The sequence below is a fragment of the Anoplophora glabripennis genome, unplaced genomic scaffold, assembly GCF_000390285.2.
Source record: "Anoplophora glabripennis isolate ALB-LARVAE unplaced genomic scaffold, Agla_2.0 scaffold255, whole genome shotgun sequence".
NCBI classification, from domain to species: domain Eukaryota; kingdom Metazoa; phylum Arthropoda; class Insecta; order Coleoptera; family Cerambycidae; genus Anoplophora; species Anoplophora glabripennis.
Genome location: NW_019417249.1, coordinates 340,754 through 367,576, shown reverse-complemented (window position 1 = coordinate 367,576; position 26,823 = coordinate 340,754). Strand labels below are relative to the sequence as shown.

Genomic DNA, 26,823 nt, shown 5'->3' with positions numbered 1-26,823 from the left:
TGAAAAAAAAATTGCAAATTTTCAAAATTTTGCACAGCAAAAACCAAGGCCCTTAGATACTTGAAAATTTAATCACATATAGAAGGGCTCTCAAGCTTTCAAACGCTTTTTGAAAAATTCTAATCCGTCAATTAGGAGAGCTCTGGTGCTTGTTTAAACATTGGTCGAATGTTTTTACTATAATTTTTTATTTTTGTAATATAATGAGTTAATTTCTCATTTGCTTATATTTTAAACAGTAAATAATATTTGAATTATACTTTAATCACAAAAGAAATGATGATTAAATTAATAATTAATTAATTAATTACTAATTTTCGACATATTTTGAAAATAATTGTTGTTATGTTAATAAACAATTTTAGAATATTTAAATAAATTTGTTTTTGATCTTTGATAAACAGTATATAAGTTTATGCACTTGCCTTTGATACAATAAGAAAATAAAGTTGATAATTAAAGGAAGTTTAAAGATAAATAGTTATCGGACTGTTGAAAGACCAATAATAATTATTAACGATAGGCATTTGAAAATACACAATTTTTTTTTTAAATCACGAGATCGATTTAAAAACAATCATCAAAATCGGACCTCTAAAAGCTGAGATATTAAAAATTTTTTAGCCCGTCGCGGTTTTGAACTCGCCGATTCAATTTCGAGCAGGCCGAAGCGGCCGCGCTCTCTGCTTCCCCCACCACCACCACCCGTACGATTTTCTTTAATTTTTCGCTTGCTTAAATAACTTTAAACGCGTTTTAAAGTAGGTTGCCAATGAAGAAAAGTATTGCAAACTTAGGCCTGGTAAGTACTCGGAACACCGAAGGTATTTTTCGAAAAATTAGCCTGGATGTCCCGGAACATTTAGTGTAAATGACGGTTAACTTTGATCGGCTATAACTAGGTACGTAACTAATTGACCAATCGATCTGTTTTTTTTTTAAGAAACGTTTTTCCAATAACTTTTAAAACCTGCTTTAAAAAATTTGATTTGCTTGAATATTCACAAAGTTTCAAAATGCGTTTGAAAGCTTAAGAGCCTTTCTATATGTGATTAAATTTTCAAGTATCTAAGGGCTTTGGTTTTTGCTGTGCAAAATTTTAAAAATTTGCAAATTTTTTTTTCAAAATCTGGTATGCAAAATTATTATGCAAAATCTATATAACCGATTTTGATGAAATTTGGTGTGATGGCTCTACATAACATGAACTTTTGAAGATCCTATACCCAATTTAAAGACCACAACAAAAATCCCTAAAAAGAAATGTTTTTTAACCCCATTTTTGGCGATTTTTTCGATTTTTACAATAATATGATTCATTCGATTTGTAACTAGTCATATTTTGTAAAATTTAATTAAAAACATTTTTTTCCTCTTCCATTTTCGCCTAAAATCAACTCTTGAAAAGATATATAATTAAATAGGAAGAAAAATATGACATTTTTCGATATTTGAAAGCCAAAAAGCCAAAAATATCCGTGGATATACGATTCACCCAAACCAAAACAGATACCGCCTAGTCTAATACTTTGCTGTCTAGAATCAAAATTGACTCTCTGCGCAATCTCAGACTTATTTTGACAGTCATGCCATTGGATATACAGTGTGTCCACTGATGAGGTACCACATTTTCGTATATTTTTTTATTGTTGATTTTTCGAGAATAAGTTATTCTTAATAAAACGTTTTGCTTATCTTGGAAAGCCATGGGGAGTAATCAAATATTTAATAAAACATACAGGACGTCCAAAAAATTTCCAAGAGTGAACTTTTCCTTAAACTAAGTGCCTCTATCTTTTTTAAAAGGCATCTATTTGAGACTACTGTACTCAAAGGTCGTACTATATCCAGCGCTACCAATAAATGTACATGTTTTTTTGACAAATATTTATTATACCCCCTACAACACTGTGTCTGTATTCTTTCTCTGTGCAATATTTTCCTGAAACTAAAGTTTAACCCACAAAGACACTCGTGAACGCATCCACAAACGCTATCAAGCTAAGGAACGTGAAGAAAAAGACTCAACCCCAACACAAACACGTGCTCTAACCAAACATATCACCTCGCAACTGAAACAATAACAGAATCGCGTCGAATCTAGGGAATTTAAATTGCTCAAGTTGGTAGTACCAACCGCGCTTGATGCTAACGACAGAATCGCGACGTGCTTAGGGAACGAACAATGGGGGATCGTTTAGTGCTACCCACGGAGATACCATTGATAATAACATCCACCACGTCAACACCAGAGGCCGCCAGAAGAGGCTCACAGCTCAAGGAGAGCGGGAAGAGGAAGAAGAGGTCGGATAGTAGGAGCAGCAGGTTAGTTGGGGTGGGTGGTACGAGTGGTTCTTTGAGTATTGCGGGTGGTTTTGGTTTGATTGGTACACAGAACGGAAAGTCACGTAAATGTAATGTACTGTAATAGCCATTATAGTGGTGTTTTTCAACTAAATTGCATTACATCTACCACTGTTGATGTTCAGTGCAAAATATCAATGTCGTCTAGGTCGATGCTGCAACAGAAGTCTTACAAATAAATGTATGGACAATTTTAACAAAAATCTTGTTATGTNCGTATTTTCAAAGCTGCATATTTTCTAAAATAATGAATCGATTTTCAAAAAGTAAGAATCGATGTATAGAGAATTAAAAGCCCTTTCTAATGACCCCCCACTTGACCCCCATTCCCATTTGAAAAAATTTAGGGGATAGCACCCCCACTTAGGGGGTTGAAGATTTTGGTATGCTTTTTGAGCCAAAAGTTGTCCCCCTCAGAAACAAATTTGACCTGTTTTTGGATTTTGCCGAAAAGTTCTTTACTACCCTGTAATGCCTTGCGGTACGTTTTCGATGAGCTACCCTATATATACATTAATTTGAAAATAAGGTTTATAACTAACTAGAATGCCTACAGTATGTCCATGGTTAGGGTGAATAAATGGAATAACTTTTTTATTTTACATTTTGCGGACAAAGCACACTTGACAGACATATGAAAATGTCATAGGAGTAAACTACCTTTATCTTTATTCTCTTAAAAAGGTGATAGCCAAAAAATAATGTCAGTTTTTAAACAAAACAATTCGTAGGTATACAAAACTGGTTTAATCATTTTAAAGAACGTAATAAATTTTGGAGGAAAAATATATACTAAAACACTACTTGAAGACTTCTCCAACTACGTCCACACCAATTTGAAGGCGGGCAAGGAATTCATTATAGTTTAGTCTAACCTCTTCTAAAGATATGGTTAAGCTTCTCTAATAGTTTGTTTTAGCAGGTCGATGTTATTGTCCAACTGTCTTCTGTACATAGTCTGTTTGAGTCGGCCCCACAAGTAAATGCCTGTGACTATTAAATCTGGACAGTGTGGAGACCGTTCTACCAATCCAGTGATCCACGGACAAAAACGGAGACGTTTCGCTTCCTCGCATGTCTCTAAAATGTGGTTGAAAACTGGTTGGATGAATTTTGTTTTGTTTCAAAATGTTATAGATGTGAACTCTTTCCCAGCTAAATCGATAGTTATTCATCCACTGTAGAAGGTACAGCATTGACACCTTCATCACCATAGTTTTTTTGATTCGGTGTTTTCAACTGTGCCCATGTTCTTAAAAATGTTTAAATTATTTTATGCACCTGGGGATTTTTCGTTGAATTCGTTTATTACTTGGCGATAAATGTTATCTCCCTTTCGATAGCACTATATCAGATAATTTTGTTGTTGTAAGGTGAGCATTTTTACGATAATTACTGTTGGGTTTTTTAAACGAAGTACACTGACAGAACAAATGAAAAACAAAATATCATTTTCGTCAACACCTACTATTTGAAGTAAAGTGAAATAAGGATTAAATAATAATTATTATTAATTATTATTTCAAATCGCAAGCAAATATGCTACTATCCTAGTCAGAGAAAAAGTGTTTTTATCAGTCGTATTCGTCGACACATCTTCTCATATCTTTCTTAAACATTTCCAATTTTTATAAATAATCAAAGTGGGCCAATTTTGCTCCAAATGGGAATTATTTGAAGACTTTTAATTCCGAAACACTTTCCCTAGTGACCCTTTTTCTAAAGACTAAAAAATGAAGGTAGTTTACTTTTACGACAGCATATTTTATTCAACAACAAGCCAATTCACTGTATTGATTGAAACCCCCTCAATACCCTTCCAAAACCGCTCGCCACCAAACCCACTGACTCCACGACCTCCCACCAGGTCAGAGAGCAGAAAGACGAGCGAAAGCAAGTCCCCCGAGAGCCAGAAGGACCCGGAGTACTACAACCGGAAGAACAGCGTGTACGGGAAGAGCCGAAACGTCGGGGGTAGCCTCAAGTACGACATCGGCAGGAACCATTCCGTCACCAACTTGATCAACTTCCCGATCAAGTGGTCCAGCGTAAGGATCAAGGGCACAGGTTTCGACGAGTCGAGAAAGAGCGTGGTGAAGATCGAGCCCTGCAATGGTATCCCCAACATGAACGTCGACTACCATAACCTCAAAAGCCCCACAGCCAATAAGAACAACATAGCCAATGTAAGTTTGATGGTTGTGATTCTGTGATTGCCTCTTTCGGGCTTCGTACAATTAGTTTCACGAAAAAAACAGTACTGTGTGATTTATTTCCTATTGATACGGGGTGTTCGAAAAATTAAACGGTGATTCTTGTCATTAAAATTTTTTTAAGCATTTTTTCAGAATTGGTACATTTGTTAGAGTCAACAAAATGCTCCTATGCAAAAAATTACAAAATTCAGAAACTATAAGGCCTTGAATAATCCTTTTTACTAGAAAATTTATCATAACAAGTGAGGCTAGTAAAAGTGTGCGAGCTAATGAAAAATATATGACTTAAAAATGAAATTTAGTAGAAAAACAAATATTGGTTAAATACAAAAATCAGTTCACATTAATCTAAACACATTCTCAACACTTTTGACAATTTTTTTCCAAAATATCAGTTTCCTAAAAGTTTTCTATGCTGTGGGCGGAAAAATTGACGTACAGAGTATTCAAAAAAATTACATTTAATAAGAAAAAAGCTATGAATAGCTACTGTTTGGTTACGACTAAACAGTGCCCAGTATATATGTGCTACTCCCACTCTGTTTTTCACTACTAGGCGACGATAACCGTGACCACCACTGTAAACACTTTACAGAAGTAGGGGCAAGCTACGCGGGGCCCAAGTATTCAGAGTTTTGAATTTTGCAAGACGAGTTAAATTGACTGCACATTACAAATTTAATTCATTTCATAAAGCTAATCTATTTCATTGTCCAGATAACATTGTAAACTAATTTTTTTACCAAGTAAATTTCCAAGTTTCCCAATTCCCAATTTTTCCCAATTTCCATTTGGGACATCCTACTTTTATACCAGCACCAAATATTACGTGAATATGCGTTCAGAAAACTTTTGCAATATGTTTTTGTAGGTCTTTCAGAGGTCAAGCTCGTTTTTTTGTGAATAACTAGAAAAAATCGTTTCAAGCAATATCCGTAGCATTTCGAACGACCAATTAGATGGTGAAAGGACATTTTTCAAGATTTGCACAAGTATTTACTTCTCAGAGAAATATAAATAAATTAATACAAAAAAAAACTAAATAAATGTTTTCATTGAAGAAAATAAAAAATATTAAAATGATTAGGCTTAGTGGGGCGTGGAGTTTAACAGGACCGTAGTCAGATTACGAATGAAAATATTATATATGTTTACAGAAAATATGTTGCAACATAATACCAAAGAGCAAGGCTAAGTAGAGGATAAAATACTTATATAAATTTAAATTACACCACTTACCCGATAAACCTAAGTGTTGAGACAAGGCTTCCGTGGCATATTGGAAGGAGTTAAAACATATTACTACGTGCTTTTCTAAGTTTTCTTTAGTGAAATGGCAACGTTTATCACTTAATATCAAATTGTGTAGGGAAAATGACCGCTCAACGTCTACTGTTGACAACAGACAGTATTAGAAATTGATGAGGCATGAACTATATATTAATATATTTCCTGGTAACTCCTGATATGTACCAGATAAAACTTTCCATATTATGTTTTCAGAGTGTTGGAAAAAAATGCAGGATATTTTGTTCCAACACTCTTTGTATTTTTTCTTTTATCATTATATCAAATTGTTAATTTAGGAATAGTCCATGTGATTCCAATTTACGCAATTACGGAACTTGGGTTCTCTAATTTGGAATATTTGATTTATGATAGGTTTATTATTTTTTCATTATTCTTCTAGTGAAATAAAGTTACTTTATAGCACTAGTGGATAAAGTATCACTTTAGACGCATATATGTGTGGATAAATGTCTGATTTATAAGGTGATTATGAATAAAAGATATTTAATAGCTTTAAATAAACGTTAATCAAAGCAGAAACATCCATTACAGAATATAGACTATTTAAAAGGGCTATATTCAAACATGCCCTTTATTGACAAATGAAATTTTAAAAATATATTGTATCATTGTTTGAGGATAGATCATCATATACTATTTCTTTCAAGACTGGCACAGGCAATCAATAACGAACGACGCCACCACTGATTTGGTAAGACAAACATTTAATATAAAACGTTAAAAATAGTGTTTAGTCTACCAAAATACACCTTACAGACAATGAACTAGGATACACATCAGGTATATTGATTTTACTATGCATACATTCGAAACATTTCAAAACAGACGAGCGCTGAGCGCGAAATGCCAATCACTTTAAAATGCATCGAGTGGTATTTGTTTTTCGTGCATTTTTTACTGCTCGCTTGTTTTACCAGCTTTTGAAACATGACACAACAGGTATTGGACGTTAACTAATGTTTACTGAAATGAACGACGTACATTGTTTATCAAATGCATTCGCTTAGCGTAAAATTACATCGCGTTTTCGAATATAGTGAATGGAATACCCAGTTTTTATCAATTTGTTTCAAAATTGGATGACAGAGAAAGCACGATGCAACGTTGATTCGGAAATACTAAGAAGGTACAGAAAGAAACAGAAGATTGTCAAAGGATTATGATTCTACCAAAGATTGGTGCATCCAAAAAATTGTTACAAAATATAAAAAGTACCTACACATCAGAGTTAAATGATCTGCAAAAAAACAGATTTTTGTTCCAACAATTTCCCCGTCAAAACGGTGAAAACGACGCCCAGGAAAACGATTGGAAGACACGTTGTGACGTCATACCACCTGTTAGCGACTAGCCCACTTACTTGGTTGGGTCTTAAAAAAGGGAAACGCCATTACAAATTTTAATAACAAAAAAAAAACTTTATTTTTCGAAACGTTCTCTGAACTAGTGCCAAAAGTTAAAGGATAAAAAAATTCCTAAATTTTTAGACGATTTTCAAAAGACTCTTAACTTCGCGAAAATAGTCGTAGACTAATAAAAAAAGAAACAAATTGAAACTTCTAGTTTCAGGATCTGAAAGTCAAATACTTGTATCGTTGGCTACATTTAAGAAATCATGAGAAATCCAGCGGAAAAAGTTTTTCAAAATATTTGCTTTTCGAAACGTCCACGGGCTTCAACAATTCCTTTTTGGCAATATCAACACTTATATTTAGTTTGATTCATCTTCTCTAATTTAAACGCACAGTGCCAACGGGTCGAGCCAGTCGAGTGGTGTGACGTCACAGTTGATCTGCGAAAGGCTAAGAGGACAAAAGGTATTATTGATCTCTAAACCAAAATCTATACTTTCTCGAAGTTTTTCAATACGCTTAATCTAAATCTAACGCCAGAATTGTTCTGTCACTTCAGGTTTTTTAGATATCCTAACCTAAAAGTGAGAAATAAGCCGCGTTTCGCCACATTTGAGGTTATGTTATATCACGTGGCAATTTTACCCCACAAAACTCTGAAAGTACTTCTTCTAAATCCATGTAGAATCATTGGAATATCTCTTTTCCTTTCCAAGAAGTTATTTTGTGGAAATTAGTTTGACGTATTCGTCAGTATTCGGAAATTGCACTTTACAGAGTTCAGAAGTCTGCTGTACTAGAGCTCTTTGTGCTTGGAATTTCGATCCTTAGGATCACTATATCCGCCATATTGGCTTTGAATTTTGAAACTATAACGCTACACTTGGATTCAACGACTTCAACAATCTCAGAATTGAAGAATAAGTGTTATAGTTGATGATTTTTTTTATCAAAAACGTATTTTCTTTTAAAAATTTTGTGTACCTAGTATTTGACAAACACTTTTTCACTTCTAAATTCCAACATCTTTTTCTCTTCCACCCGCTACACCTATTGCATCTAATATTTTGAATTTTGTAAATTTAACTTCAGGGGTTTTAAAGGGAAATAGTAGCACCTTTGAATTCGATAATTAGTTTGTGGGGAGAAGTACCTCGTGATGTAAAATAACCTCAAATATAGTGAACAAACAGTTTTTCTCACTTTTAGGTTAGGATATCTAGAAAAACTGACGTAATCGGAAAAAAAGTACAGCCTTCTGGTTTGAGATTTTGTTGGTATGTGTTGCTTCAAGAAAAATACATTTTCCATGCAAGTAAATTTTGTAGTATAAAAAGTCAGTCAACATAAGTCACTTTTGGACAGTATTCTACACTACAGTAATGGACTTCTACAGAATTGTAGGGACCACTTTGCTTGTTAATAACTGAGGAAATATCAGGCATCTAAAAAAAAACTGAAAGGAGGAAATTGTAGTTCTGATGCAGAGCGTTATTTCGTGATTAATCAAATAAATTAAATTTTTTTAATGGTTTCAAACGATGCGGATAAAATGAAAAACACTAATTCCTACAAATAGATATTTATTATACAAGGGAAAAAAGTACTAGATTTTAGCTCGAGGTTGTGTTGTTTCCCGACGCGAAGCGGAGGGAGACAAAAAGCCGAGAGGTAAAATCTACTCTTTTCCCGTGTACAATACACTATTTTTTTCTGTGACGATTTAATATTGAAAAAACATTATTATAATATATTAGTCACTAATGTTTTAAATTGGTAGGCTGTTATACTTATAGCGACAATTACATCTGCGTTGCTAAGGAAACCTTTAAAGTAATCAAATATCTGTCAATTTAATTATGTGATTTGATTTAAAAATTGCAAACTTAGTGGTTGTTTAGTAGTTATTTTGAATAATATAAAGTTAAAAAATGTCTGATTCCGAGTTTTCTCTGACTCCACCGGAGTTAGTAGAAGCAGCGAAAGTAGCGTCACAAAAATTATTGCCAGCTAAATCGCGGAAAATTTACGAAACCGCGTATTCAAGATTTATGGAATGGAAGATGAAAAAGATATGCAGTTCTTTTTCGGAGACGGTGTTATTGGCTTTTTTTGTGGAACTGGCACAACAACAAAAGCCATCAACAGTGTGGTCGAATTATTCAATGATTAAAAGTATGTTAAAATCCAATAATAATATAGACATTTCAAAATATTTCAAACTAATTACATTTCTGAAACAAAATGGGATATTTACGATTATACATTTTAAATAATGCTCCTGATGAAGTTTATTTAATAGCCAAGGTTGTTGTATTTGGGATTGCAGAAGCAGCAAAAGATCGTCGCCTGTTTTATGCATATCGCAATGGGAAATGTATCAATCAGGTTGTGGGTAAAAATCCGTTTTATAAGGTACCTGAAACAGTAGCTAATTTTCTTCAACTTGACAATGCTAACTCATATACAGGTCATTAATTTCGGAGGTCACCTGCTACATTTTTAGTTGAATCTGGGGGAGACTTGATGACACTAAAGAAACATGGCGGTTGGAAGTCATCAACGGTCGCTGAAGGATATATTGATGAATCGGTAGCACACAGGACAGAAATAGCTAATAAAGTGTTTAGAACGTGTGGCAGTGCTGACATAACATCCGATTTGCGACCAGGTACATCAACGGCTGTTGTGTCTACGACAGAAAAAAAATACACAATAAAGTTCGACTGTTATACCGAATAGTTTAAGAAACATGTCATTTATGCAATGTACATTTAATAATTGTACTTTTGATGTAAAGGAAATGTAACTTCTATATAATAAAATATTCTAAAATTAAATATCTACCTTTATTTATGTATATTGTATATATCCGGGAAAAAAGTACTCACTTTTTTCCCGGGGAAAACAGCAATAATTTCATAAAAAGTGACATTTTGTTACCTGTCAACAGAGATAAAATGTCAAACTTTTTTCCCGTTACAAAAAAATTACTTTATTATTACATTTCTAAAACTATATAGTTCTGATGCAGAGCACTATTTCGTGATTAATCAAATAAATTCAACTTTTTTTAATGGTTTCAAAAGATATGGATAAAATGAAAAACACTAATTCCTACAAAAATACTTTATTGTTACATACAAATATGCTCGCACAAAGTTAACGTACAATCTTTATTATTACATTTTCTTGGAACGCTTTTTGAAGCGCTTGGCAATAGACTCCAGCAGACTGATACCTTCGCACTCCCTGTATGTCACGATGCTCAGCTTCGACCCCTTCTTCTTTTCGCACTCGACCTCGCAAGGGTTGCCGTAGGTCTTGCCGTCAGACGCGCATACTGGTCGATATATCATGGGACAAACACAGAAGGAAATGTCATCGTTACTTTTTGTATGTTTGGTGTATCCACCAGACAACAACATAAAAGCGAAAACCGTTATTATAATTAACTTCATTTTGTGTCGTGAACTTTGTTAGAGTGCAAAATGAAAACTGGAATGAATATCTACAATAGAATTGATAAGGCTGACGAAACATCGGCTTTATCTCAACCGATAAAGATATCATCGAGGGCCTGCTTGATTAGTAGTTCCAATTTAAATATCTGTACTAAACTGTATTTTTATTTATAACGGAAATAAACGTGTTTATCCAGCTACAGAAACTGTCCATTTGATAAAATAATAGTCAATGATACCATAATAGCACAGAATATTCAATGATTGTGGATATTCTGCAACCATAGAAATAACTTATGATGCTAGATGCCAAATTTATTAAAATTTAGATGTAGAATGTAGATCACTATAATCCTCTGCGCATAATACCAATGTCCATCCATACATTTTTAAGGTGTCTATAGATGTCGCTTTGGAAACTAAATACCATCCAATTTAGTGACAATTTCGTGCCACAATTTTTTTATCATACACTTCACTTCTCTTTGACTGTCTCAAGAACATCTGTCATCTGGAGCTCGATTCTTGACGGTGAGAGAATAGAATGCTCCCTGGGGAACGTTCCCTCATTTCGCTCTACTACTGTTCTATCACAAAATTCATACTGTATTCTTGACACAAAGGGATCGAGCCATGAAAGTGAAGAACGAGGAACAATGTTGTCAAATGTACCGACCAATCAGAAAGCAGTAAATAGGCGGTAGAATGAAAACTAGTGATGAGCTATTTATGAAATAAGTGCTACTTATTATTGTTATTTGATTGTCAGTGTCAGGTGCAGTCTAAAAAAGAAATAAAATGGAAATCAATTAAAAACCGAAGCTAAATCCAGTAAGTTCTAAACAAAAAGAACTTCTAATAGATTATATTGAGAGTAAAAAACAAATGTACCAGTGTATATCTACACTAGAGAAACAATGAGGGCTAACTGGGAAGAACTTACAAATATTTTAATACTATTTTAAGTATATCCATTTTATTTTATTACTATTTTATTCGGGTACTGTACAATCCTTCAAGTAAACATAAATTATACGAAAGTTCTCAAGGATATCACCACAAAACAGTAACTAGAGATTACAGACAGATTGCGGAATTCGTAATTTGTGAAACATGTCAAAAAATATAGGGTTAGGTTTAATGATCCCTGCCTGTTCGCCCGAAAATATCAATAGAAGAAATAGGGAACAATTCTTCTATCATTACTCGATAGAACACCATTCAAGAATACCGATTAATGAGTTTTAGTAGAGACACGCCCCCTTTCTCTCGTTCCTTCTACTCCCTATAATTCAAGAATAAAGGCCCTGATGTCTCTACCCCTCACTCTAGTGACAGGCAGAGGGAACAGCATATTTATATTCAATACACTGATTGAAAAATAAAATAATAAACGACCCCACCACTGCTTTATTAAGACAAACATTTAATACAAAACATTAAAATAGTGTTACCGACAATGAACTGGGATATACAGGGTGTTAAAAAAAGAGGGTAAAATATTTAAGGAGGTAATAGTATGAACCAAAATAAGCAGAAAAGTCACAATAAACATGGGTCCGCAAAGTAACGGTTGCGGAGATATGGAATGTTTTATGTTTTTTAGCCCCTTTTTTTATTTTGCAAAAACGTTGTGTATTTTCTTATAATAGTTGGTTGATGTTTAGTGAAATAAACAGTACGTATTTGACAGTTGTTCTCAGTGCACAAGTTTTCTTTCGCTATGGCTGGTTACTCTAACGCAGAATTAACAGACATGCATTTCATGTATGGTCGTGCTAATGGGAACGCCACCGAAGCGCGACGTCTTTATGTTGACGCTTATCCAAATCGCCAGATTCCTTCACAACGCATGTTTGGAAGAATTCACCAAAGATTGCGTGATACCGGTTCCTTGAGCAAACAGTGCCATTTATCCGGAAGACCAAGGTCGGTATCCACTCCTAGAGCAGAAGAAGAAATTCTAGCACTGGTAGAGCAGAATCCAGGTACGAGTGTGCGGAGAATATCAGCCGAGGTAGGAATTAGTGGTCCTCTTGTTTGGAGAATCCTTCACGAGCAACTGCTTTATCCATACCATGTGCAACGAGTACAGGCCTTAAATCCAATAAATGATCATCAAGCACGTTTGGTTTTTTGCCGCTGGTTTCTACGTCATGATGCTGAAGACCCTCGTTTTCTTGCAAACATTCTTTTTACTGATGAGGCCGGGTTCACAAGAAATGGAGTGTTTAATTTTCACAATACGCATATTTGGGCCGACGAAAATCCTCATGCTCTAATAGAATCTGGACATCAGGCACGTTTTTCATTAAACATTTGGATGGGTATTGTAGGTGACAGGTTTCTAGGTCCTGTTGTTTTACCAAACCGATTAACAGGCGCTGCTTACCTCAACTTTCTGCAGAACACACTGTATGAGTTTTTGGAAGACATTCCTTTGAATCAGAGGCAACAAATGTGGTTCCAGCATGATGGTGCTCCAGCTCATTTTTCCATGGCCGTTAGAGAGCATTTACACCAAACTTTTCCACATAGATGGGTAGGAAGGGCCGGACCTGTTTTATGGCCTCCAAGATCGCCTGATCTGAACCCTCTAGATTTCTTTGTTTGGGGATATTTGAAGACATTAGTGTATGGTACTCCTGTAAATAGCCTGGAAGAGCTGCAGCTACGGATTAATCAAAAGTGTCAAGAAATCCAAACCAAGGAGGGTGTTTTCGAAAGAGTTCGAATATCGTTGAGACGAAGATGTCGTGCCTGCTTGGAAATGGACGGAGGGCACTTTGAACATCTTCTGTAACTTTGTTTTTTGTTTGTTAAAAGCTTCCTTTGTCGGTTTATTCCTAATAAAATAAAATGTTTGAAAAACGAATAGTGGTCCATATCTCCGCAACCGTTACTTTGCGGACCCATGTTTATTAAGACTGCTTATTTTGGTTCATACTATTACCTCCTGGAATATTTTACACTCTTTTGTTAACACCCTGTACATCAGGTGTATTGATTGTAAATACTATGCATACGTTCGAAATTATTTCAAAACAGGTGAGCTCTGTGAGCTGACTGCCAATCTTTTTAAAATGCATCGAGTGGTATTATTTGCTTTTCATGTATTTTTACTGCTCGCTGTTTTTACCAATCCTTGAAACGTGATACAACAGATTTTGGACGTTAACTAATGTTTACTGGAATGAACGACCACCATTGTTTACCAAGTGCATTCGTTTAGTGTGATATTACATCGTGTTTTCGAATATTGTGAATCAAATATCCAGTTTTTATCAATTTGTTTCAAAACTGGACGATAGAGAAAGCAGAACGGGAATTCCAAAATATTGAAAAGGTACTGAAAGAAACCGAAGATTTTTAAAGGATTGTGGTGCCAGCAAAAATTGGTGCATAAAAAATTTTTTGCAGAATGGACTCATTGTTAATCATATTCAGAAAGTACTCATCTTAGGTAAGATGCAAAAAAAACAGATTTTTTATTTCCACCTCAAAATAGTTAATGAAAATGAAGCTCGGAAAAACGAATGGAAGACACGTTGTGACGTCATACCGTTCGTGAGTGGCTAACATATTTAAACTAGCAAACCTAATTAAAAAAGAAACGTCAATAATGAAGAAAAATTGTTATTTCGAAACTAGTCACAAAAAATTAAAGGATATAAAAAAATCCTTAATATACAGGCGATTTTCAAAACGCTGTAACTTATTATCTTCTACTTATAAAACGTTCTTATATTTTTTTATAAACAATTTTTTTGATGCAAGAAACTTGCTCAAAAAAACCTAAAAAATGTCATAAGTATTTAAAGATTTTTCGTTAAACCTGAAATAATGGACAGACTAAGGACATTTTCGTTTTTTTTAACCTCAAAGTATTTCAATGACCCTTAAAAGTTCAAACCGTTGAGATTTTTGTTTTATTGTGATCTATACGATTTAAATTGTCACTTTTTACTAAAAATCAATTAAAGGATCAATTTTGTATCTTCTATTCATTTTTTTAAATGAAAATATTTTTTTCTTAAAAAATCAATTTTTTCATAAAAAAATATCGAATATCGAAAAAAAAAACACTTCCGTTAAAGAAAGAATAACGTATGGAAATTTAGAAAACTCTTGGCATTTTTCAAAATAGAGAACGTTGGATGCAATTGAAAAGAGAGAGTGGGACACAAATGTTACATATGGAAGAAAAAGAAAAACACACTTACGTTAATGAAAGAACAACGTATCGAAATTTGAAAAACTGTTGGCGTTTTTCAAAAGATACATACGTTGGATACAATTGAAAAAAAGAGAGTCAAGTGAGTTCCAGTGAAGAACAAATGTTAAATATCGAAAAAAACACTTACGTTAAAGAAAGAATAACGTATCGAAATTTGGAAAACTCTTGGCGTTTTTCAAAAGAGAAAACGTTGGATACAATTGAAAATAGAGAGTCAATCAAGTGTATTGCAGTGAGGAACAAATTTTACATATGAAAAAAAAGAAAAAAACTTAAGTTAAAGAAAGAATAACGTTTCCAAATTTGGAAAACTCTTGGCGTTTTTCAAATGAGATAATGTTGGGTACAATTGAAAAAAAGAGAATCAAGGTGTTTCAGTGAAAATCAAATGTTAAATATAGAAAAAAAGCACTTACATTAAAGAAAGAATAACGTATCGAAATTTGGAAACCTCTTGGAGTTTTTCAAAAGAGAGAATGTTGAATACAATTAAAAAAGAGAGTCAGGTGTGTTGCAGTGGAGGACAATGAGATATTTTTAAAGGGAGGATTTAAGGTTTTTCTAGCGCAAAAGGTAAATTACACAAACCGACGAAACCTGATTGATTTTCTAATCCAGCAACCATCATTTCTCGAAACTTAAACCAACAACCATCATTTCTCGAAACTTAAATGTGCGGAAAACACGAATTACCGGTATATTTGAGGTTATGTTACAACACGAAGGACATTTTCTCCACTGCATCTGAAAATACTATAATCCATTTGAGAATAATTCGAACATCTCTTGTTGCATCAAGTGAAGACTCAAAAAAAGGGTAAGAATCACTTAACTAATTACAAATATCTAAACTCCCACTGACTTGAGATTTTCCTAGTCGCTGATTACGAACCTGAAGTTAAGATTATAAAATTCAAATTAGCGAACGCGTTTTGTGTGGAGAATTACCTCGTGATGTAACATAACCTGAAATATGGCAAAAAACTGAACATTTCTACATTTAGGTTAGATATCTCGAAAACTTAACACGATGTAGCTATTCTGATGTCGGATCGAAATCAGCGCGTCAAAAATACTCGAAAAAGTATAGTTTAGTTTCAGACTACGTGTTTTTTTTTTGATACGTATTATCTTTGTTTTCTAATAAATATAGATTGATATAATTAAAGAATACATGAGTCTTCCAGAGAAGGTTTAAGACATTTTCCATTCAAGTAGATTTGAAAATATTACAAATCAACCATTTGGCCACAAAATTTTGCTTGCTAATAACGAAGGAAATATCATGCAACTAGTGGATGGAAGTGTATAATGCTGAGGATTATTTCGTGATTAAACAAATTTATTACAACGGTTATAACGATTTCAAAATATATGTATAATACAGAAGGCACTAAACTAATGACTACTTCTACAAAATTATTTTATTACTACGTACAACGATGCTCATACAAAGTTACCATTTAATTTCTATTATTACATTTTGTTGGATTGCTCTTCTAACCCTTTGGCCTTGGATTATACCAGACTGGTATCTTCGCATGCCCTATACGTCACGATTGTTAGTTCCGGTGTCTTGATCTTCTCGCAAAAGAATAAACAAATGTTGCCGTAGGTGTTGCCATCAGACGCGCACACTGGTATGTATAGCGAGAGGCAAACGCAGTCTTGACCTTTCACATGTTCAACGAATCCGCCAGACAACAACATAATAGCGAAGATCGTTAATATAATTAACTTCATTTTGTGTGGCGATACCAAAGTATTGTTGGAGTGCAAAATGAAAACTGAAATTAAAATTCCAGTAATGAATATCCACAATGGAATTGATAAGGCTGATGAAACGTCTGTTATATAAACAAGATATCATTGACTACCTGTGTGATTTATAGTCCCAGTTTATACAGGGTGGCTTTTTAAATGTAGGCACAAGACAGATAGGAATAGCTGTACTTTCGCGCCGAACCAATTTCAGAATTTATTCAGATGCTACTTTCAGAAAATAATCTTGAATGTATGTCAAAGTTATGAAAAAATTTGAATTTTTTATATCAAAAAAACCCGGAATACCAAATTTCGTTTAAATAAATCAATTCCAAGGTTATTTAAAAAAATGGAAAATAAAATTTTGGCTACTATCAACTTTTGGACAAAGGTAAGTTCACATTATTATTATTATTATTATTATAACGTCACAAATCACCTGTTATTCTGTGTACATTTTATTACGGAACACCCTGTATAATAGTTAAGTTTCATTTTTGTGTGTCGAATTGATTCTAAGTTATACATTAATTATAAAAATGGTAGTCCAGTTACTCATTTAATTCTTTATAACTGAACCGATTGACGTGAAATTTTGACTGAATGTGGGGAATGTCTCAAGGAACAAAACTTATATAGTGTCGAAGTGTGCTTTTGTCCTGGGGGTGGTTCCCACCCCTTCTTGGGGGTGGAAATTTTTACGCCCAAAATAACCACAGGAATCGATAGAGTCAATTTTAAGTAACAAATGTTATATAAAGTTTTTTGGATAATCCAATACTTTCCGAGTAATTCGTCATTGAAAATGTTGATTTTTTACTGAAAAGTGCTTGTTTTCGGACAATTTTTTGCAAATAACTCTGAAACCATTGGATTTAACGAAAAAGTTGTAATGAACAGAAAGAAAGGTTTATTACCTTTCTTTCTGTTCATTACAAATCATAACGGTATTATTTTGTTTTTCTCTAATTGCAATATAAACTGAGTTATGGATTTTTAAACATTATTATATGTCGGCTAAAAACTACATTGGAACCAGTTAACGTTAAATAACGCCAAAACCATAAATATTAGGAAAAAAACTATTTGAACCTTTTTTAAAGTACTTTGAAAAACCTTTAAAATGAGCTGTTTTAAAAGTCTTTAGAATCAAAATTAACGGAAATACGATCAAAATAACATGATAGTCTAATTTTTTTTAAGAAAAAATTAATAAACAAATCAGTGCCTTTGGCAACAGAATTAAAATTAAATGCAATCCATTTACAGATTTCTTCATTTATGTTCTAAGAATATGTTCTGGGTGTTTGGCTCACTTACAAAGCATGATTTAGAAAAAAACTTAATTTAAAAAAAAAATTGATTTTTACACTGTAACTTAAAAATTAAAGGGTGAACGAAAAAAATACAAGAGTAAAAATATTTAGCTTTATTTTTACTGAAGATTTTGCTTTTTTATTATTCCTCTAAAATTAATATTAATCGAGATATCGCCATTTTAAGTTATCATATGAATGAGAGAACCCTTTTCGAGCCCTTTAAACCCTTCAAACTTAAAAATGAAGGGCTTAAAAAAGATCAACTCAACAATTGTTCACGTAGCCCTTACAATTCCCTGCAAAATGAGCCTTTGTGCGATTAAATATCTTAAAAAGTAAGAAAGTTATCGTCAAAAAAATAAACACGTGTATAGCTGATAATTTTAGGAAAATATATATAAATTTTTATATTATTCTCATCCAAAGGGGTGGTTTTTAAAGGTTTTTCCGAAAATTTGGGATACATTAAGTTTCATATTAGATAGCACATGAAATTACTCATACTGCATAAATAAAAAAGATTTGATTACATAAAATGCTTAAATTTGTATTTTTTCTTTTTTTTTCCAATAAGGAGTGGTTTTCACCCCTTAAGAACAAAAAGCACACCTAGCGCATATATAAGTTTTGAAGTATGAGGTAAAATGAGCCTAATTCTAAATTTTGAGAAAAATCGATGCAGTTATAAAAAATTCGGAGGTATTACTATATTTTCAGCTACAGTAATTGGGCTATGGGTCTTGTTACTAAAAACAATTTAGAAAATTGTTCTGAAATGCCGCTCGAAAACCTAAGTTACTTACCATCAACAGTTTTGCAAAAATTCCCCAAAGAGTTACAGAATACCTAAAACTCCGAGATGAATCCAATTACATTGGCCATTGCTTGAGGATGACGTCTGCTACCTTCCTCGCTAACAGTGGAGGTGATATTCAAATTAAAAGATATGGAGGATCGCAGTCAACTAGTGTGACTGAAGGATATATCGAGGAAAGCATAGTCAATAAGTTGAAAATTTCAAAAAGTGTATTTCATCAGCAAAAACTAGTGCCACCTTAAGATTATTCAGGAATGCAGATAGAGAATTATAATAGTTTTCAGGAAGAACAAGTAGAATTGAATAAATTTCGTGTTGTTAACTCTTCAAATTTGAATAATTGTACTTTTATTATACAGGGTGATTCATTAACAATGGGAAATCGAAAACTGAAGATACTACACGTAAAATGGTGACCATTGGTGCAAATATGCCTTATCCGAAAGTTGATAGTTTCTTAAATACAGGGTGTTGAAAGTTAAATTTTTAAATCGTTTTTGCGATTATTCTGAAACTATCAACTTTCGGATAAGGCATGTTTACGCCAATGGTCACCATTTTACGTGTAGTATCTTCAGCTTTCGATTTTCCCATTGTTAATGAATCACCCTGTATATAACAATGTATCCAATATTTAAATAAACTATTCTCTGTCAAACTGTTTTCTATTAACAGTGACATTACTATAAAGTGAAGTTACATTTCATGTGGTAAAATGCCACTTTAGTAGACGTTTTTGAATTTAGTAAAGTGCCATAATATTATTATCAGTCAAAATGTGAAAAACTCATTTAATATGCATTGAAAATAAGATCTTTACAGTTATATAGATTACTGCTAGATGATGACAAGGCTAGTGCTTTTCTTGGATAAGTGGAATATTTTGAATGTGAATATAATTTTATACTCAAAAGATTTATCCCACGATCGGCCAAAAGAGAGGCTGAAGATCGTGGAAGTCAGTATAATCCTTTGCAATGAGCAATTCAGGAAACTGTGCAATCAGTTTTGTGTTTTATATAACGCACCCTGTATCTTAAGTTTCTCATGCAAAAACCGTACATTATAAATCTTAGGCAAACTACATAAATTGTTTCTACTACGCATTTGATAGTATCGCAGTCATGTAGTAAAAACAAACATCATATATCATTGTAAATATAAAACAAAGAAACATTTTATATCCATTTTTGGGTGGTACACAAGTATACGCAATCTATCCTTGAGTTTATGTATTATCTCTAAAAAAATTATTTCATAGCGTTAAGGAAGAACTCCTATAGGCAATAAAAATAAAACCCTTTCAGGAAAATGCCCTAGCCGATGTCTTGGTAATAGTATTTACAGCAATAGGTCGTTTGGTACCAGATCTATATCCATCAAAGAAACTCGCATGATCACGGTCTATAGATCTCAATTTAAAATATGTTCTTTCTACTTCTACTAAATTCCAGTCCTGAGTATTGCCAGGTATTACAAAAAACTCTCTAGATACTTTTGTTTGGGTATTTGGTATCATGACTTGGAAGCATAGTTATCCAAAATCATTTACATCTCTCAAATACAGTTTGTGTACTATAAACCCTATAATACGAAAGATGCATGCTACCTAATTGTAATGTAATTTACAATGAAGACTTGGATTACTTATCTTGGACAATAAATGTTTACATCTGGGGCTTCTTCAATAAATGACCGTCCATAGCAGTGGTCAAAAACTACTAATTTTGAATTAGATTGAATTGAACCAGTTTAATAAACATTACTTCATCGGCATCTACAGTGACATTCACCAATATTGTCACAAAACTACTACAAGTTACAGTTTGATTACTGTACCATAAAAAATATAACTATAGATCACAAACAATGACGCTAAAATTTCTTTCTTTTTTGTTAAACGTTGATTTTCTATGTTTTGTTCGTGATAAAGTTTCCTCAGTTTCCCAAATCTTAATTTCTTATTAATTTAATAAACTTTGTACATAAATCGCTTATTTTTTATTGTTATGATTGGGAAAAATAGTGTATACAACACATTTAAGACACTCTTTTTCATTACGATACACACCTATGGCTGGTTTTGTTATTGTGATACCTCTAGCTAGATGGCAATCAAAACATACTTTTTGCATAATATGTAGTCTATTCAGAAAATAACCGAATAATTAACATTATTAACAAACCTCGTATATTATGTATATCAGACGAACTGAGTTGTCCGTTTGACCGATTGATTACTGTTTTATCTACGTAAAGGTTGTCAATTTTGCCTTGATTCATTAGCTTTTCGCATTTTGATTGATAATATGCATTGTACTAAATTCAAAATCGTTTACTTTACCAAGGGAAAGTGTCATTTTACTATATAGTTATAGTTCCTGTTAATAAAAAACAGTTTGATAGAAAATAATTGTTTATTTACATATTGGAAACTTTTTTATATACGTATATTAAAAGTATAATTATTCAAATTTGAAACTTATTGACGATGCTTTCCTCGATATATTGTGATATATCCATATTTTCGCTTATTTGTATAGTACTTAGACAATATGTAGACCATGAACTGGATGTCTTAAGAGATTTTGTCTAAAATAATGAAAGACATTGTATGAAAAACATTAAAATATATGTATACAGCGTGATGATAAAGTTTGGAACAAAATTCATAACTTTTATATTGAGTGATTTAAAAAAGAAAACGCCGAGACAGGTCGATTTTGTTCTCGGGAGGGGCATCTTTTAAGATGATTCAGTTGTATACAGGGTGACCCAGAAAAGCTGGCGCTGGTCCGCGCGAGTATAAACACTTTGCACACTACGCTCAATCATTTCTGGGCTGATTCTTTCTATTTCAGCACGATTTCTCAGTTGTAAGAAAAAAATCGAGAGGAGTCAAGTCGGGGGAACGCGGGGGCCACTCAAGAGATCCTCTCCGCCCTATCCATCTTTCAGGAAATGTATCGTCAATAAATTGCCGAACCTCTAAGCCGAAGTAATGTGGAGCTCCATCTTGTTGAAACCAAATATTTTCATGGGGTATATTGCCGTCTGCAGCGTTGGGGAAAAGAACTGCTACAGGTGGCACCAACTCAAAACGCAGAAAATTTAAATATCTAGTAGCAGAGAGGTTTTCTTCAAAAAAGTAGGACCTAAAAATCGCCTTCCTATGATTCCCACCAGTGCATTTAATTTGCCTTTACGGTGACTGTGGAATTCTTGTGCCCAATGGGGATTGTCATTTGGCCAATATCTACAATTATGGCGATGTATAAAAAATAGCTTACCTTCTCAAAGAATATGCTAGCATTACATTTTCATCAGTCCTCATTGCATTTTTTGTCATCCTCCGCTTACAAAATATTTCATGTCCGTTCTCGTATTTTTCCTTGGATTTTATAGGCCAGGAAATATAGAGTTGGACGCGACTTTTTGTTTCGGCAAGCTGAATTTATCACTATAGATGCTAAATATTATGTACAATAACATATTAGTTCCCACAGTCATAAAAATGGGGGGAAGATTGTACAGGGTGGTTAATTGTATAATTTTTACGTAAATTCACGTTTTTCGCTTGTAACTTTTTCCGTTCATTTCCACGAGAAAACAGTACTGTACTTTTTTTCGTCTTCGAAAGACCTACAAAACTAGCCCTCGAGCGTCAAAAAGTATTGATTAGATCAAAAGTTTATAAACAGAAGTAGTTTATTTTTGACTTTTGAATTAAACATTTATAAACATCGTTATTATTACAAGAATGTTTTGTCATCGCATCCTCTCATTCCTTATCACTGTCTAATAACTCACACGAAATCTGGAATCGGTAAGTTGAATATTTTACAAGTTATGGGCCTTATAAACAAATTAACTAATTATTAGTCTGGACGATCCCGAGCATCTTCCACAATCGCACTGATTCTTTTCATGGTAGATTTCATAATAATACATTATTAATAATCTATTATTTTTTTTTTAATTTCAATTTGCAACCTGGAATTTTTTTTATTTTTAGCCTTAGTTGCAAAATGAAATATACGACGCATGAGCGTGATATAGTTATATATTATTACATATTCGGAAAGATTATTATGAAAAGAGTTTTATGTTAAAAAAAATTCGTCAAGATTCGTTGAAAAACAACGGAATTACAGACTGTCAAATATATTATTTTCAAGCAAATTTCGCCTATTTAACGACAGGACTATAAATATTTTCTTCGGGTTCGCTGTCGTTTGCTTCCCCCACCCTTCCGCCGCGCCACGGCTCGCCGAAAATCAAGCGACCCACTGAGTTTTGACAATATTTCTTATGCACTTAACATACTTCCACAAATAAAATATTTTTACTGAGGAAAGTACTCGGATTGCCGGTTATGACAGTATTTTTTTTGCTGCTACCAACCTAATTTGTTTAACAATTTCAACTTTGACGCTAGTTTTGTAGGTCTTTTGAAGACGAAAAAAAAAGTACTTTACTGTTTTCTCGTGGAAATGAACGGAAAAAAGTTATAAGCGAAAAACGTGAATTTAAGTAAAAATTATACAATTAACCACCCTGTAAACAATCTTCCCCCATTTTTATGACTGTGGAAACTAATATGTTATTCTACATAATATTTAGCATCTATAGTGATAAATTCAGCTTGCCGAAACGAAAAGTCGCGAAATGGTCATTTCCCAGCTTATTTTCCTGGCCTATTTAAAGAAAGTAAGGTCGAAGATGCATTTAAAATGCCTTCAGAACAATTTTCTAAAGTGTTTTCAGTAGCAAGACTCATTTTTACAATTAATATATAACTTTTAGGGTTAGTTTGACTCACAAAAATGGAACTTAACTGTTATTATATAAATAAACAAAACCGTGTCAGTTTACTGGGTTACAGAAATCCTACTATGATTTTTTATTAAATTTCTAACTGTAAATGCTTTTATATCTACCAATATTTGCCTAGAATTACCTACTACACAAAATGCGAAAAAATAATATAAACAAATCTTATCGCTGTGCTCGCTCGTACTCAAAACTTTGCTTTTCTAAACTTGTATAATATGCTATATACCTATTATTATTACTATTTTAATTTTAATTTTGTATTTGTACATTCAGCAGGCTGTTGGGTGGTGTTTACCAAATAAGTAGATATATAGTGTCGTACATTTTTTATTTAAACATTGTTTAATTAATTTTTAACATGTACAAACTACCGAAAATAACAAAAGAGACGAAAGCTAAAGCTATAATAAATTCAATCATCTTATTTTTACTCTTGTACCGTGTCGGGATGTCGCTCCAAACGTTTGGTAGTGGACTGCACCCCAGTTCAATGATTACCTCCACATTTCCCTTTGGAAACAATGTGTGATTTCGAAATCAACATATTGTTCACGCAATCGAATTTACAACGGTTAAAATGAGTGACGCCATCAGAATCGCAAACAGGTTCATATGTCGAAGGACAGGAGCAGCCGAATTCGGAATCATAAGAGTAAGGGCTTCCTTTCTCTTCAGTAAAAACACCAGGCCACAGCAACACAGTGAATATTATTGTTAGAAGGGCCACTTTCATTGTCGTCGGTAGAGAATGTTGTTCCCGTGGAAATTCGAAATTAACTGAATTTTTTTATTTAAATTCACAACGCGAACGATAAGATTAATAAAACCTTATCTTAATTGGTATGCAGAAAACAGTAGGCGTATGTTAAAGTTTCAATATACATATTATCCAGGGTGTTTTTGAATGGAGTAGCATAAATGATACCAGTGAATCTACATTTCAAAAGAACACGATCTGCAAAAAATCGCCTTAGTAAAATGTTCACCCCTGAAGAGATATGGGCCATCAAAGTTTCCAAAAAAATTATGAAAATTGGCTGTAATTTGAAAACCGAACGAGGTACAAATAACAAATTTTTTACAGGTTGTTTACTAATACAGATGCGAGTTTTCAACTATTTTTCGAAAATTTTAACCCCTCGAAAGGGGTTGAAATAACCACCCCTCAAGCCATTTTTTGCCATAACTTTTATATTTCGTAAAAACTCGATATCCAAAAATACGCATTAGATAAACTGGTTCTTTTAGAAACTTTTACCTCTCTAGCAATTTTCCTTTAAAACTTTTCGTTTATTAATAAAAAAATAAAATGTATTACCATTCACCTCACACCGTATATGATTGCAATCAATCAAAGAAAAACTAAGTGTGCTGCTGTCATGCCAGTTGTCACAATTAACTCTTCTGTAAGTTGTCACTGTTATCAGCTAAATACTTTTTGGGTGTAAATTAACAAGAATTATGCCAAATTTTACTAATGATGAATATGTGGACATGCTACAAGTGTATTTTGAATGTCGCAAAAACTGTGCTGCGGCAACAAGAGCGTATAATGAGAGATATCCAAATCGTCAAGTTCCCCACAGACAAACTTTTTCGGCGGTAGAACGAAGACTTCGGGAAACTGGAAAAATACAGCCGCATATTGAGGGTACCGGCCGAAGACCTACTGTTCGTACTATTTATCTTGAGGATGCAGTACTTGAAGAGTTTGACGAAAATCGTCAGACTAGTACGAGAAAAACAGCAATGCACTTAAATGTGTCCCATAGTGTTGTTTGGAATATTGTCCATGATAATTTATTATATCCTTTTCACCACCGGCCAGTTCAAGCTCTACTTGAACCAGACATGCATAAGCGAGTTGTTTTTTGCGAATCGTATCTTAATATTCTAAGAAATAATTTGAATTTTGCCTCAAAGATACTTTTCACAGATGAAGCAACTTTTCAAAGACATGGTTTAACCAATATGCACAATCTTCATTCCTGGGCTCATGAAAATCCTCACGAAGTATCTATGACAACATTTCAACATAATTTTAGTTTAAACATTTGGGCAGGAATTGTAGAAAATGTGCTTGTCGGCCCTTTTGTTTTACCTCATCGACTTGGTGCTGTTGAATATTTGCAGTTCTTAAATGAGCATCTACCACCACTTCTGGAGGAAGTACCATTAAATGTACGTCAGGCCATGTGGTACATGCATGACGGGGCTCCTGCTCACAGCACTGTAGTAGTTAGGCGGTGGCTTAATTTAAATTACCCGAATCGTTGGATAGGTCGCGGCAATGAGGCACCTATCTCTTGGCCTGCACGTTCTCCCGATCTAACGCCCATGGATTTTTTCTTTTGGGGACATATAAAAAGTATTGTTTATGCGACCCCAGTTGACAGTGTTGAAGAGCTACAGGAAAGAATATTCGCGGCGGCTGATGAGATTCGCAACAATCCCATAATTTTTGCTCGAGTCCGTAACAACTTTGATAAACGTGTTAGGTTGTGTTTAGAAAGAAATGGCAATTATTTTGAAAATGTCCTTTAACTAAGTTTTTTGTTTTTTCTCTTTTTGATAATAAATTATTTCTTAGTTTCGTTTTCATTGTACTTCTATTTAATAAAAGTTTCTGCGACATTCAAACAGTTATTTGTGCAACTACTGTAAAGAGTGTGTATTTGTTGTACGATGCATGAAGTTTGCAGCTCGAGACGAAGTTGAGAGCTGCAATCATGTTAAGTGCAACAAATATGCTTTTTGCACATGTTGCACGCAACATTTTTTCTACGATTGTTTTTATTTCAAATTTTATTTAACAGTATTTTACATAATATTAAAATTTTAACTGACAACTGGAAATTAATTGCGCAAATTGTCAATGTCAGACGTTAGGTACTTATGGATATGCTTAGATTAAACTTGTAATCAATATTTTTTTTGTACTACTGTAAAAAAAGTTAAACTTTTGGCACAGTAGGTAGTGCAATAAGTAGTAAATTTTGCACGATCGTAGAAAAAAACACTTGTAGCATGTCCACATATTCATCATTAGTAAAATTTGGCATAATTCTTGTTAATTTACACCCAAAAAGTATTTAGCTGATAACAGTGACAACTTACAGAAGAGTTAATTGTGACAACTGGCA

General features: G+C 33.4%; 2 protein-coding genes across 2 annotated transcripts in view; one reads left to right on the top strand and one right to left on the bottom strand.

Moving 5' to 3' along the window:
• LOC108905918 (potassium voltage-gated channel subfamily H member 6) overlaps nt 1–26,823 on the top strand; it is a 306,966-nt gene that overhangs the window by 222,816 nt on the left and 57,327 nt on the right. The gene's annotated exons all lie outside the window — the stretch shown is intronic.
• On the bottom strand, nt 10,358–10,747 carry LOC108905917 (serine protease inhibitor Kazal-type 1-like). The gene has a single exon (XM_018708987.1). The coding sequence runs from the start codon at nt 10,702–10,704 to the stop codon at nt 10,426–10,428; it is 279 nt and encodes a 92-aa protein (XP_018564503.1). The 5' UTR covers nt 10,705–10,747; the 3' UTR covers nt 10,358–10,425.